This window comes from Wolffia australiana, chromosome 12 (genome assembly GCF_029677425.1).
Source record: "Wolffia australiana isolate 7733 chromosome 12, ASM2967742v1".
NCBI lineage: Eukaryota > Viridiplantae > Streptophyta > Magnoliopsida > Alismatales > Araceae > Wolffia > Wolffia australiana.
Genome location: NC_135846.1, coordinates 2,642,460 through 2,657,433, shown reverse-complemented (window position 1 = coordinate 2,657,433; position 14,974 = coordinate 2,642,460). Strand labels below are relative to the sequence as shown.

General features: G+C 45.2%; 1 protein-coding gene across 2 annotated transcripts; it reads right to left on the bottom strand.

Moving 5' to 3' along the window:
* Nucleotides 1–495: 495 nt before the first annotated feature.
* On the bottom strand, nucleotides 496–14,755 carry RCD1 (WWE protein-protein interaction domain protein family). Of its 2 annotated transcripts, none has more exons than XM_078584174.1 (7): nucleotides 14,594–14,755; nucleotides 11,693–12,867; nucleotides 9,985–10,226; nucleotides 9,821–9,891; nucleotides 2,169–2,354; nucleotides 1,466–1,561; nucleotides 496–819 (listed from the first exon to the last, which is right to left on the bottom strand). In XM_078584174.1, exons 2-7 carry the CDS (start codon nucleotides 12,721–12,723, stop codon nucleotides 667–669), a joined length of 1,779 nt encoding a protein of 592 aa, XP_078440300.1. In that variant the 5' UTR covers nucleotides 12,724–12,867; nucleotides 14,594–14,755; the 3' UTR covers nucleotides 496–666. The 2 variants fall into 2 exon arrangements, with proteins under 2 accessions (XP_078440300.1, XP_078440301.1); XM_078584175.1 differs by having other exon boundaries at nucleotides 2,169–2,351.
* Between the last annotated feature and the right edge of the window lie 219 nt (nucleotides 14,756–14,974).

Genomic DNA, 14,974 nt, shown 5'->3' with positions numbered 1-14,974 from the left:
CTCAACTGTCGGAAGTGAATCCGTCGGTTTTCCATCCAGATTCGTTCGTCCAACGTTAGAGACCTCCGGACGGACGGTTTTTTTGTCCCATGGGACGAAAACCGTCCCATCCAGTGGTCCCCGGGATGAATTTTCATCCCGAAATTTGTCCGTAGCTTTGGATGGGACGATTTTTTCCTCCCGAGACGAAAAAATCGCCCTGTCCGCATCCCTGCAACTCAAAGGAAGGATATGACATAATGTGTCCCCTAAACCCTCCTTCCTCACTCCCCTTTTCAGTCTCCATCTCCTCAGCCCTCTAAACCTAACAGGCAACATCTTCCTCTCTTGGCACCTGGTTTTGGGGCTCAGCACCACACCTCCCAGTAAGTGTCTATCTCCACGTCTGGATCAACTCGTCCTCATCGCCTCCCTTCCCTCTTTCCTCACTCCTTTCCTCTCTCTTATCAGTGTAGTGAACTAGGATTTCAGATTGTGTACACTGGAACCACCCTCTTTTAGAAGCAAATATCATCTCTTTGTGGGTTCTTCATCAGCATGTTATAGAAAGACACTGTTCAAACATAATAGAATCAACGTTCATGGAACCTAAACTAGGGAAAGACAATCCACAATCTGGAATTATCCAGCTGGAGAACATACCTCTGGGCAGGGAAGCAAATACGCTTACTTAAAGGTGCCAAGGTAATATTCAGGCTGGATTACTGCGCTACAAAGTTCAAAACTGTCATTTAGCGGCGAGTATGTCGAGGTGGCAGTCTGACCTGGTTGCTTCTTAGCCAGAGACCGGGTTGGCTCTCGCCTGGCCATAGGTGGTAGCTGCAAATATATACACACATTTCCTCCATTATCAATTACTAAAGTAGTTACCTATTGATTTAAATACAAAAGAAATTCTAAAAATTCAGCCCCCCTGAACACTTCAGCTAGAACGACTAAAAAATTTAAGATTACTTGATAACGGTTTGACCAAAAGGGGACAGTGGAAATCTGTATGTATAGAGAAAGATGATGGAAAGAAGAAACGGATGGAGATTTTAAAAAGGGCATTTTTGTATATATACAGAGAGAGGACACACAAACAGAAATCAGAGAGAACCAAACAGAAAAATAAAGAGAGAGCGAGAGATAGACAGACAATCATAACAGAGAGTCACACATAGACATATAAACAGAAAGAAAAAGAGAGACAGACAGACAGACAGACAGAAAGAGAGACAGAGAGCGAGACCAACAGACACAGAGAGACAGCCAAAAAGAGAGAGTACGAGAGAGAGAGAGAGATTGACCCACAGATGAACAGAGATAGAGAAAGACAAACAGAAAAAGAGAAAGAGAGACAGACAGACAAACCGAAAGGGAGAGGACAGATGAGCAGACAGGCAGACAGAGATATGAGCAGAAAGAAATCTAAAGAGAGAGAAGGGCATAAAATAAAGAGAGAGAGAGAGAGAGAGCTGAGAACCTTGTGCTGCAGACACATGATGGTAGAGAGCAACAGCTTGTCTCCAATGATCTGCCTCAGCTTCTTGATCAGGTTTATCCGGCTCAATCGTTTTCTCTGTAAAGACATATCCCAGGGACCATCTCAACTCGTCAGACTAGAAATAGAGAGAAAAAGACAAGAGAGAGAGAGAGGGAGAGGAAGAGGGAGGCGGGGAGAGAGAGAGACAGGAAAGGAAAAGAGGGGGATAGAGAGAAAGGAGAGGAAAAGAGAGAGGGGAGAGAGAGAGAGGAAAATTGGGGGTAAAGCAAGAGAGGGAGAAAGAGAGGAGAGGAAAAGAGGGAAAGAGAGAGAGGAGAGGGAAAGAGAGAGGGAGAGAGAGAGAGATAGGAGAGGAATGGAGGGAAAGAGAGAGAAAGGAAGGAAGAGAGAGATGAGCGGAAAAGAAGGAAAAGAGAAAGGGAGGAAGAGAGAAAGAGAGAGAGGAATGGAGGAAAGGAGAGAGAGAAAGTAAGGAAGAGATAGAGGTGAGTAAATGAGGGAAAAGAGAGCGGGAGGAGAGAGACAGAGAGGAGAGAGGAATAGAGGGAAATAAAGAGATAGGGAGAGAGAAAGGGAGGAAGAGAGAGGAGAGGAAAAGAGTGAAAGAAAGAGAGAGGGAGAGGGAAAGGAAGGAAGAGAGAAAGGACGGAAGAGATAGGAAGAGAGAGAGAGAGAAAGAGACTTTGAACTCATCATAGTAAACATTGACGAGGTCCATGTCTTGGGATGTTATCTTGGAGGAGATTGCAGCAAACAGCATAGAAAATGGCATCCACGGAGAGGTGGGGATCCTGGAAGATCCATCACACCTCGCCTGCTCATTCGGCTTCGAATCTTGCCCAGAGAGGGAATCAGTATGGCTCACCTGCTAGAATTAGATAAACATGTAAAAAAATAGTATTTTGTTTTCAAAGAAAAAAAATAATATTATAATTACAAATTAATACCTTCGACCCATCTCATAATGCATTGACAGTCAAAACATTTCATTAAAAAATGAGTATCAAAACATTAAGTATTTTTTTTGAAACAGATTATTTCCCACAATAAAGCTTTTACCTTAGTTAAATATAGAAGATGGAGTAATGAACTACTGATTATACTAAGAACAAATAACCTTATAATTATCTTCCAAAAGAAATCTGATATGATTCCGGGCCGAGTATATGAGCGTCGGAGGTCCAGGCAACTGAGCCGGCCCATAATCAGAGTTAACATGAGAAGGACGAAGCAGAGAAGTTGGTTAGGTAATCAGACGTAAGGGTTTCTCTTCCTCTTTCAGCTTCCCCCTTTTTCCTCTCCTCAGTGTTCCCTCTCCCTGACCTAGCTCACTGCATCTGCAGATGCTCTTCCTTGCCGAGACCGACGCTTATCCTTGGAGCGGCGATCGCCCCTCTGACCCCTTCTCCACCCCTCTTCCCTTGGTTTTCTCTTCTCTTGTGACTAAACCGTGGGACCAGTTATTGTCCTCTTGGCATCGATGAAGCCAAGAGACGGAGGCTTTCCCTTGTTTAACTGGAGATTAGTGTCGGGTTGTTATCAGTGGTATCAGAGCCGCTCGATCCTCCAACCAGTCGTGCCAAAGAAGAAGGCGGTCGGTGGCGAAGCCAAGAGTTCCCCCAAGGGGGCGCTCAAGGATTTAGAAGCCAGCGTGTCCGACCTGCAAGTGCGCATGCTGAAGAGCGCCATGGCGGCAGATGTCCAAGCCCTACGCGCGGAACAGACGCTGATCAGCGCGAAGCTTGACGCGCTCCTGACGCTGCGCAGCTCGTCCTCGCACCGGTCGGGGGCCCCTCCTCAGTCGACGCGGGTTCCCTGACCCTTGTCTAGCAGCTCAGCGTCGTCCCCCACTCTCCGTGCGGACCTCCAACCTCAGGACACCCGGGACGCCGAGAGGCAGCAAGCCGAGCAAACCAAACCCAGTCTGGGCGAAGAGGAACCCAGTCACGACCACTGGGATGGTCCCAGAACCCACCAAGGGATCCTATCCCTCCCACAGCCAAGACGTGACCAAGGCAAGCAAATCTGCCGGGAACATCAGCACATTCCTCCAAGACCTTCCCACCAGGCCTGCGGCCACCATGCATCTCATCGTCTCTGGAGGAGTCAACGCATTAACTGGGAACCAAGACCGTCGGAACCCCGAGACACGAGCCAACCGTCGGATGGAAACGACCAGGGACACCAGTCCAAAGAGGGCCCAATGCTTGGGGCCCTCCTCGGTCCATCAACTAGTCGTCACCACTCCGCTGAAGCACGACCGTTGACTCAAGGCAAGAGTTGCCATGGCCGAGAGTTCATCCAGTCCGCTCCCCCTCGCTTGTGGCCTGAAACAACACAAGAACCACTGGAAGGGGTCCCTCGAGGCCTGAGGAACCGGGCTAAGGACTTAGATGGTCATTGGCCATTCCCGCAACACCGGCCAAGGTCAGAATACAGAGGTCCCGAGGAGCGCCAGCGGGAGAGGCAACCGCTGGATGGAGGGGAGCCAACTGACCCCAGGGGTGACCGTATCCAACGTTTGGGCCCCGTGATGCCAAGACACGATCGAAGGACCATGCATGTCCAAGAGACCACGATCGGATTTGATGATCCCGAAGACCAGGAGTGCAGGCGTGGGCTCAGGGCGCCAGAGGATAACTACCGGGGCCGCGTCATAAGCACCGCATGGCCGAAATTCCTTTCTTCTCAGGTGGGGATCCAGAGAATTGGCTGCGGAAAGTGGAGCACTACTTCAGGTCGTATCCGGCAGACGACGGAGAACGCTTGAGAGTGGCAGCTTCATACTTAGAGGCCAAGGCATCCAAATGGTTTTGTTACAAGGACGACCATGCTGGATTTCGTAGTTGGGGGATTTCAAGGGCCAATTATGCAGGTTGTTCGGCCTCAAACCACATCAAGAATATACACGTCTATTCCAACTGCGTCAGACGGGCACTGGTGAGCTTCTGGACGAGTTTGTACGATGGGCAGGTTGTATTCCCGACCTATGCAAATGTACGGCCGTCCATGCAATCGGGGCTGCACTCAAACCCGCCATACGGAAAGAGATACGGTGGCGAGATCCTCAGTCACCAGATGAATTGTTTGATCTAACCCTAGAGGTAGAGGAGGTGCTACAAGACGAAATCAACAAGGGTCGGTCGACCTGCACATTCCAGTCACTTAAACCTAGAGATGGCCCAGATACCGACAGGCTGCCCCTACGGGCTGTCGATCTTGCACTCCACCAACCCTACGCGGCCATTAGGGTTAACACAAAGAGGAAAAACTCTTTATTCTGCTATGACGCCCACACATCTCTATTTGAGATGTTAACATGGGTTTTTACAATATTGGGCCTCTTATGAAAGGCCATCTAGAAGATACACATAAGGGCAAAAAGGTAAATGCGAATATAACAAGAAAGGATATGGGCGCTAACAGGCGCAGCCAGCGACCTCGACTAGAGGCGCCCCACACAGAGTACATCTCACAGTGGAGGAACCGAATCAGCGAAAAAGCCCAAGGCCTTTGTTTCCATTGTGACGACAAATTCACACCGGGCCACCGCTGCCGCAAGGATCTTCAAATTCATCTCCGCCTAGAGACTGATGAAGAGGAGGAGGTTTCCGACCATGAGGATCAACAGTCTCCGAAGGGGGCCGAAAGTGAGGACGGGGGAGACGTGACACTGGCTTTCATATCACACAAAACAGCTCTGGGAATGACGTCACGCCGCACCCAATGGTCTCTTCGTCTGCATGGCACAATTACAGGACACGAAGTGGAGGTTCTGATAGACACCGGAGCGACAGATAATTTCATTGAGCTGCAGCTTGCCCAAGACCTTAAGCTACCATTCCACCATATCACTCCATGTGACATCCGCCTCAGAGACGGCCGCACCATTCGGGGAGAGTCGCAATGCCAGCAAGTGCCCCTGTGTATCCAAGGCCATATTATAGTGACCAACCTCCTACCAGTGAAAGGGCTCTGCGTCAACGTCATCTTGGGGCTTGATTGGCTCGGCTCCCTAGGCTGGACCTAGGCCCATTGGGGTTTACTGTTGTTGCGTTTTGAGGTGGACAGGGTTTGGCACACACTCGAAGGCGATCCGGGAACCAGCCCACCTCACGGAAACCCACCCATGCAAGCACCTACGACAGAAGGGGTTCCCGCACACCAACCTCCAGCTGATGATGGCGCCTCCGGCTCTCCAGGCGCGACCTCCAACCTTTGACTCGCAGGAACGTGAAGGGGACCCGCTCATCGCTCTGAAGCAGCAATTCCCAGCAGTGTTTGCAGCATCTTACACAACCCCCCCACCACAACCACTGGACCACCAGATAGTCCTCAAACCAGGTACGGGGCTGGTGAATTGTCGACCATATCTCTACTCACATTTACAGAAAAACGAGCTGGAGAAACTCGTCGAAGAGCAATTGGCGGCTGGTATTACACGGCCATCCCACAGCCCTTATTCCAGTCCTGCTCTATTGGTCAAGAAGAAAGACAACACCTGGCGATTCTGCGTGGATTACAGAGCATTGAACAAGATCACAGTACCCAACCGCTTTCCAATTCCCGTCGTTGAGGAGCTCCTTGAAGAACTTCACGGGATGACTATGTTCCCCAAGCTCGACTTAAAATCCGGCTACCATCAAATCAGGATGCGCGACGAGGATATAGAGAAGACCGCGTTCCACACACATCAAGGCCACTACGAATATGTGGTGATGCCATTCGGCTTGACCAATGTCCCAGCAACCTTCCAAGCTATGATGAAATTGATCTTCCAACCGTTTTTACGGCACTTCATCCTGGTATTCTTTGATGACATCCTCATCTATAGCAAGAGCGTTGCGGAACACTCTCAGCATTTGCATCAAGCATTGGAGATTCTCGCTCAACATCACCTGCACATCAACGCCAAGAAGTGCTTCTTCTACCAAACCAGCCTGGAATACTTGGGCCACTGGGTGTCCGCTGATGGGATCACTACAGATGCCGGGAAGGTGGCAGCAGTCTCCTCCTGGCCCGTACCACAGAATGTCCGAGAATTGCGGGGTTTCCTCGGACTGGCAGGGTACTACTGCCGCTTCGTAGCGGGCTATGCCACATTGGCCTGGCCCCTTACCCAGCTACTTAAAAAGGGAAAAATTTTCTGGACAGTGTCGGCCCAAGAAGCGTTCGAAGCACTCAAACAAGCTCTCTCCACCGCCCCGGTGCTGGCCCTGCCGGATTTCTCAGAGGAATTCGTCTTGGAGGCAGATGCATCCGGGCTAGGCATCGAGGCCGTACTCATGCAACAGGGCCGCTCCATTGCTTTTTACAGCCAAGCTCTTCTGCCCACGGCGCGCTCCAAGTCTGCTTATGAGCGAGAACTGATTGCAATAGTTTGGGCCGTCCGCAAATGGCGACATTATTTGCTTTTCCAACACTTCATTATCAGGACTGACCAATGCAGCCTCAAGCACCTCTTTGATCAGAGAGAGGTCCAGGGTGAGTATAATCGCTTACTGGCCAAACTGCTGGGCTTTCGCTTCTCGATTCAGTACAAGGCAGGGAAATTCAACAAAGTGGCCGATGCACTGTCCCGCCTGTCCCCTCGAGACGCCCTCTTGGGTTCCATCTCTGTCAGCCCGCGGCTCGACTTGAACACCCTCCGCCAAGAAGTTTCTCAAGACCCGAGCTTACAGAAGATCGTCCAAGCATTACCGCAAAATGCATCGCCACCCCCACACTACTCCTTGACAGAAGGGCACTTGCTGCATGACGGGAGGTTGGTTCTTCCCCGCTCTTCTCCTCACGTTAACCAAATCTTGCAGAAATTTCATGATGGCAAGATTGGCGGGCATGCGGGTTTCCTCAAGACGTACCTACGCATTAATCAACAATTCTATTGGTCCGGTATGAAGCGCGATATCAAAACATACGTCAATGCTTGCCCCCGTTTCCAACAGTTCAAGTCGTCATCACTCGCCCCCCGGGGGTTACTCCAGCCACTGCCCGTGCCGACACAAATATGGGAAGACATCTCCATGGATTTTATTGAGGGACTTCCGAGGGGTTAGATTGCATCCTTGTGGTGGTAGACCGGCTCAGTAAATATGGACACTTCATCACCATGCGAAACCCCTTCACCGCGAAAGAGGTGGCAGTCAAGTTTATTCAAGAGGTGATTCAGCTTCAAGGCATTCCACAGTCCATTGTTTCGGATCGTGGGAGCACCTTCATGAGCGCATTCTGGAACAGCATGCACTCTTTACAAGGCACCATTCTCAAGCGCAGTTCAGCATATCACCCACAGACGGACGGACAGACCGAGGTAGTCAACCGAGGCCTGGAAACGTATCTAAGATGTTTCGCAGGAGATAAACCCCGGAAATGGTGCGCTTATCTCCCATGGGCAGAATTAAGCTACAACACATCCCACCACACAGGTCTGAAGACGCCGCCTTTCCGCGCGGTGTATGAACGTGACCCTCCCACCATTGCACGGTATGGGGCTCCACCCTCACCCATTGACGACCTGGATAAGATGCTCCAAGAACGGGATCTCATGCTCGACACCTTGAAGATGCACCTCATGCGAGCTCAATCCCAAATGAAAGACCAGATAGACAAGAAACGGCGGGAGGTTTCATTCCAAGAAGGCGAGCAAGTTTATGTCAAACTTCGACCTTTCCGGATGAAGACTTTAGCTCGCCGCCCTAACAAGAAGCTAGGACCCAAATTCTTCGGACCATATCGCGTTCTACGACGCATAGGGGCGGTCGCATATCGCCTCGATTTTCCCCCTGAGGTACATTTACATCCGGTCTTCCATGTTTCACAGCTGAAGCTGGCTGTTGGGCCCACGGATCTTCCACAACCAGTTCCCCCATCTCTCTCGGAAGAGAACGAATGGCTGGTCTATCCCGAAACACTCACGGCTTTTCAACCATCCTCCCAAGGCCTACTAGTCCTCACCCAGTGGCGTGATCTGCCGTCCCACGAAGCCACCTGGGAGCTGGCTGCCGTCCTCCAAAAGCAATTTCCCCACTTCCAGCTTGAGGACAAGCCGACTCAAATAGGGGGGAGTATTGATATGATTCCGGGCCGAGTATATGAGCGTCGGAGGTCCAGGCAACTGAGCCAGCCCACCTGCCAATAATCAGAGTTAACATGAGAAGGACGAAGCAGAGAAGTTGGGTAGGCAATCAGACATAAGGGTTTCTCTTCCTCTTTCAGCTTCCCCCTTTTTCCTCTCCTCAGTGTTCCCTCTCCCTGACCTAGCTCACCACATCTGCAGACGCTCTTCGCTGCCGAGACGGACGCTTATCCTTGGAGCGGCGATCGCCCCTCTGACCCCTTCTCCCCCCCTCTTCCCTTGGTTTTCTCTTCTCTTGTGACTAAACCGTGGGACCAGTTATTGTCCTCTTGGCATCGACGAAGCCAAGAGACCGAGGCTTTCTTCTCGTTTAATTGGAGATTAGTGTCGGGTTGTTATCAAAATCTTAAAATTAAAAACCTTGGATATCATATTTTTTACTAGAATTAATAAACTAAGCTGACACGCACATCCATTAAGTCAAGAATTGACAATAAAGACTGCATAGAAAAGATAGTATTAGAGTCAAATAAATCCATTAGATTGCATCAAAAATTTTATAAAGAAATTAAATAAACTACATTAGTTAAAATGGAGTAAAAGTATTATTAGAAATAATAATCTAAAAATTACAAACGGCAGATAACATATTTTCGAGACCGGCCACAATAAATTCAGCTGAAAATATATCCACGTAAGTCAAGTATTCATAAAAAAGATAATAGTATCGCATAAAAAATATGTTAAAATCGGGCGATCGCCTTAAATCATCTTTCAAAAAACAAGTACGTGAAAATATAGATGGAAGAGTAATAATAGTATTAAATGAGAAACAAAATCTTTCAAAATTTTGAGACTAGCATTTACAAACTCAGCTGACACGCACATACCATTGGAGTCTAGAATCAACAATAAAGATAAATATATCGTACATTAAAAAAAATTATGGAAAAAGGGCCATTTAAGCTCAACATTTTAATCAAAACTAGATACCAAAAAATGAATGTCTTATCAGTTGACTGCAACAATTATTATCTCCATAATATAATATTGACATCATCATCCTCATGACATCATATTGACATCATCATATTGACATATTGACATAATATCATATTAATGATTGTCCATTATATCATATTGACATCCTGATCCTCGTGATATTATCCCCAATAATGAATAAATATGTTCTTATGAGTGATTAAGCAAACGAAGTTATTTCCAAGCAACGCAAGAGAAGAAATTTTGAGATGACCCACCGAATCAGCAGCAGGGAAATTTTTCAAGGTTACAGGCACAGCTGACAAGTAACCCAAACTGCACAAATGTTCTGCAGACGAAAAGATATTGCAGAAAAATAAATGCTTACGCTTAAAAGAAATTTCAAAAGTGAGTGTAATATGAAGAAAAATGATGGGATCACCTTTTATTTTTGGAGACATTCGAAAACTTATGACATATTCAGGAAATATATGTTTGTCCGCATGCTCCCTCCATATCATGTAAAAGTTGGGATTATGGAGATTGTCTATGCCATTGTCGAAAGACTCGCTACTTGGCCGACACTGTCTAGAGTTCGGAGGAATTGGTTCTAGTTTTCCCAGTATAACACGGCACAGCACCATATGTACAACGCCATGCTCGTCAACATCAGAGACACTTGCACTGCGGAAATAAATTCCAAACACTTATTTGAAATTTTCAATTAAATTTCTAGTGCCTGTGTGTTTTGAATGATTATAACAATAAGAACCGCCATATTCGAAGAGACACAGTAATGCAATTGTCATAATCTTTTTTAAAAAAAAATTCAATTGTCATAATCGTAAACATCATATAAATGTGCACTGTAAAGGAAAATATAAAATACTTGGTTGATTATAAAAAAAGCAAGAACCTATAAAATTTTCAATAATTTGCACAGTAAATAAGAGGTAGAAAAAGACATATAATAAAAATTGAAGATGCAATCTAGATGTCGTAGGCCTTATGCGACAGTATAAGAAAGCATGAACTCTACAAGTAGATTTCAGAGACTTATAAGAAACTTTCAAAAAAATTCAAATTTCAAGAGCTAATTACTTTCGAATGATACTGATACAATCCTCAGTCTAGGCTTGTATCAGAGGGGTGTCGAGGATGAGGCAAGGTAGAAGTTCCTGGGTTAGAGAGGAGAATCGGGAATGATCCAAGGCAAGGTCGAACTGATGAAGCAGGAATCGACTGAGGACGAACCGCCTGAAGATGCGATGAGGTAGAGATGATCATGGGAGATGGGGATCGTAGAGGGAGAGGGACCATAGACATGACGAGGAAAGACAGGGCACCTTCATTCTTCTTGGCTGCCCACCTAAAGAAAGGGCATCCTTATTTAAAGGAAATATGCAATGACCAAATGACTGAAATGCCCTTGTGGACAGACACGATGAGACTACCCCCAGATAGGTTGAGGATCCTATCAAGGATCCTATCAGATACAAATGTAAAACAAGTCATTGGAGAGATGCAGCAACAATTGTAGAAATATGATAAATAAAGAAGATGCAATCAAACTCATAAAATAAGAAAAATTAGATTCCAAACAGAAAAGTTAGGTAACACTTTTCAATAGGCTGTTTTGAGATGGAAAGGAATTCGTTTAAACAGAAGGAATTGGTTGGAACAGTAAACAAATTACTACACAACCATTTTTTGAAAATCTCATTAAAATGTATAACCCTGAGAAAGGGAAAAAAGGATGAAAAAAAAGAATGTTATAGGATTCTGGTTGGGTCCCTATCTTACTGCACCTTGATTGGGTGTAATGAAGAAGACGATACCTGATTTACGACTATTTAAGAAAGAGAGATAACGAAAAAACGTTCGTGAGATTGTTGCTGACCAAAGAGAAAGAAAGAACTGGGCGGGATAGTAGAGGGGGATGAACTTTGTCTAGAGAGAGAGAGAGGGCAAAAACAAGTTCATTGCTGCATTATGGCTGCTCTCTTAAAGAGGGGGCCATCCTATTTAAAGGGAAAAGATGCACTAAGGGAACCACCCTTCTAGAGCAGAAGAATCATCAATGAGGGCACAAAAACAATATATTGCAAACGAATTTTCAATGGGTAAAAAAGGAAATATACAAGGTTTACCTAATATTAGAGCGGTTTGCTGGCATAAGTGGGATACCAACCCCATGCATTGTGCTGTACAAAGGTAGGTCAACTCTCCCAGGGCCCTCTAACATTATACTCTTTACAGCTGCTTGAGAAGCAGGAAGCCACCCATAACGGACATTAGCATTCCCTCTTCGGCTCTCCACAAACTCAACTTGCTTTTGAAAACGATTCAGCCGTGCCTGCCCAGCGTCACTCGTGCGTGGGACATGAAAAATCCCTAAAATATCCTTCGGATGGAGAAACTGGATAAGTCCCAGCAGCAGCATATCTCGCACAACTTGATACACTTTTCCTCCCGGAACAAGTCTAGTCAGACATCCATCTTTAGGGGCATACACCTCATTTTCCCCAACTCCCTCATTAAAGTCAGTATTTACAGACAATGGGCTCATAGGTCTGAGGCGCTTGATGTAGGAAACATCTTCGCCGTTATCTTCAGATGTTGAACTCTGAGCTGGGCTGGCTGGTTCTTCCACACCCGGCTTGCTATTTCTGTTGAGAATCGAATTGCCCTTGATTTCATGTTCTTCTCCAACATAATTTCCAAATTTACACGACTCACAGACATTTGGAGGAGTCTGGGGAAAGAACTCAGTGTCATTTTCGTCAATCCAAGCAATTTTCTGCTGCAACCCTGATTTTGAATCGACTTGAAACAGGTGCACAAAGTCAAAGAGCAACGTATTCCCAATTAATCTGGCCTCAGTGATTGCTTTTCTTGCTTTGAAATCTAGCTTAACTTGATTAACTACGTCGGCCGGATGATCTCTCCATGCCCCGGACTCATAGTGTAATAACCGCTTCGGAACACCACTTTTCATGAAGTTTGCATAATTTCCTAAAATGGACGGTTGCTCACCGCCTTCCAATCTAACATTAATAACTCCATCATGTGAGGAATCTGAGCAAGACAGACAAGCTTTCTTATGGAATGACCGCTTTCTCTTCAACAAAGGCAACACAGTTTCAAAGTTATCCAATCCCTTCACGTTCATTTCTTCCATATTTGCTAATCTTAGTAAGACTATACCAAACTATAAACGTCCTCAAAAATTTTTCCAAGGAAGACTTTTTGCACTTAGAAGTTTGGGAAGGCTCCAGCTGTTTTAGACGATAATCCCATTTTGCCAAGTAAGGGAAGGGTAAACCTGAAATGGAACACAAATCGCAGATGCGGCAAGCACATGACCAAACGTTACATGAACAACATACACTGACACAAAAATAGCAGTATTAAGAGTATGAAAGAATGTAAGAAATACGATGAAAAAATAATGATGAAGGTTAAAACGATAGGAAATAACAATACAGAAATTTAAAACGATAGAAGACCCCTTTAATACAGTAGAAGTTTTCAAGAATCTTAAATATATTCAAGATAATAAAGAGTACATTTCTTACTTATTAAGGGATTTCGGATGCATTGAAAAAATAGCTAAAATATGTCGCGAACATTGCCACCGTTAATCAAACTATTTGTATACATACTTGGCTTCAGTACTGGGCTGGCCAAGTAATTTCTTGTTGAAGTAAATAATAATTCAACCTTGAGTCAAATTGGGTTTTCATAGATTTTTTGCAAGCATTCTCTCTTTAAAACAAGTACTTCAACTATTCAATAAACCGAAAGAATTTTAGTTAAAATGAGTGATACAGTTTTCTAGGAAATGAGATCGACTAATTATGCAGTCCTCGGAGCAAAGACATGGCTGCAGATACTGGGTTGCAACCAATATAAGAAGACACGGACAGAATCAGATGGGTCTTGCATACTTTTTTTAAGAAACTTACATACATTTATTAAAATAATAATCTTTCCGAATTCGTGCTCGTATACTCATATAATCTGTTCAATCCAAGAAAACTTTGAAATACTGTACAATTACTGATCACTTAGTTCTACGTTTTCGGAGGCATAGACACATGATTCCGTGTTAAACCGACTAATCAAGATACGCAGAAGGAAGCATACGTGTCTTACATTTATGTTAAAACAGAAAAATCCTTCCGAATAAATACAAATTTGTTTAACCAGAGAAGACTTTGAATTACGTTGTCAGAGAAGACATATGATTCCGTGCAAACCCACATATTAAACCCTCAAATCAACCAATACTGGGAGACACAGAAGGAAGCAGATGGGTTTCACAGACTTCATTAAAATAAAATTCCTCAATAATTCATACTAAAAAAACAATACTTGACGCTGCCCAATAACACTTCGAATCACAGAACAACCACTAATCACTTGGATCAACGTTGTCGGATACAAAGGCATATGATTACGTACTTAACCGACATGTTAAACCCTGAAATCGACCAACGATAGGAGACACAGAAGGAAGCAGATGGATTTTACATACTATATTAAAATAAAAATCCTTCATAATTCATACTTAAAAACAAAATATAATTGGCTTAACCCAATAACACTTTTAATCACGAAGCTACCACTAATCACTTGGATCAACGTTGTAGGATACAGAAAGATATGATTACGTGCTTAAACGGCAAAATAAACCCACAAATCGACCAATAATAAGAGACAAATAAGGAAGCAGATGGGTTATACAAACCATGTTTAAACAAAAATACTCCAGAATTCATACTAGAAATTAGATATAATTGGCTTACCCCAAAGACACATTGAATTACGGAACAACCACAAATCAATTGAATCAACGTAGTCGGATACAAAAACACATGATAACGCGATTAACCGGAACAATGAACCCTCAAATCGACGGATTATCCCTGAACAAACACCTTCCCACCACAAATCAACGAATCAGAAAAACATCCAGACAAACATATCATGCCGAAAGCAGGGCTAAACAGAAAACAGAAGAGACCGTCTCAGCCTGCACAAAATACCTCAGATATCGCACCATGACTCAACTGTCCCTTTCTCTCTCCTACTCCTTCTCTCTCTCTCTCTCTAGATCCCTTTCTCTCTCTCTCTCAGTCCCTCTCTCTCTCTACGGCTTCAAAGGAAAGCGACGCAGACTAGACCGGGGAGAAGGAGAAGAGGAAGAAGAAGAAGCGGTACGCTGTCTCGCGGGACATTTTGACGGTCGGTTTGTTTTACTTGCCCCAAAAGAAAGGACACGTCAGCCTTGTGCCGACCTCTGATCTGACGGTCAAAAAAGGCCGATTCCGTCCGAATTTGATCTCCGCAAGCCTTTGATTGATATCTAGCCGTCCATTTGAGAACCGATATCTAAGGGCTTTTCTGTCATTTCAGTTTTTTCCACG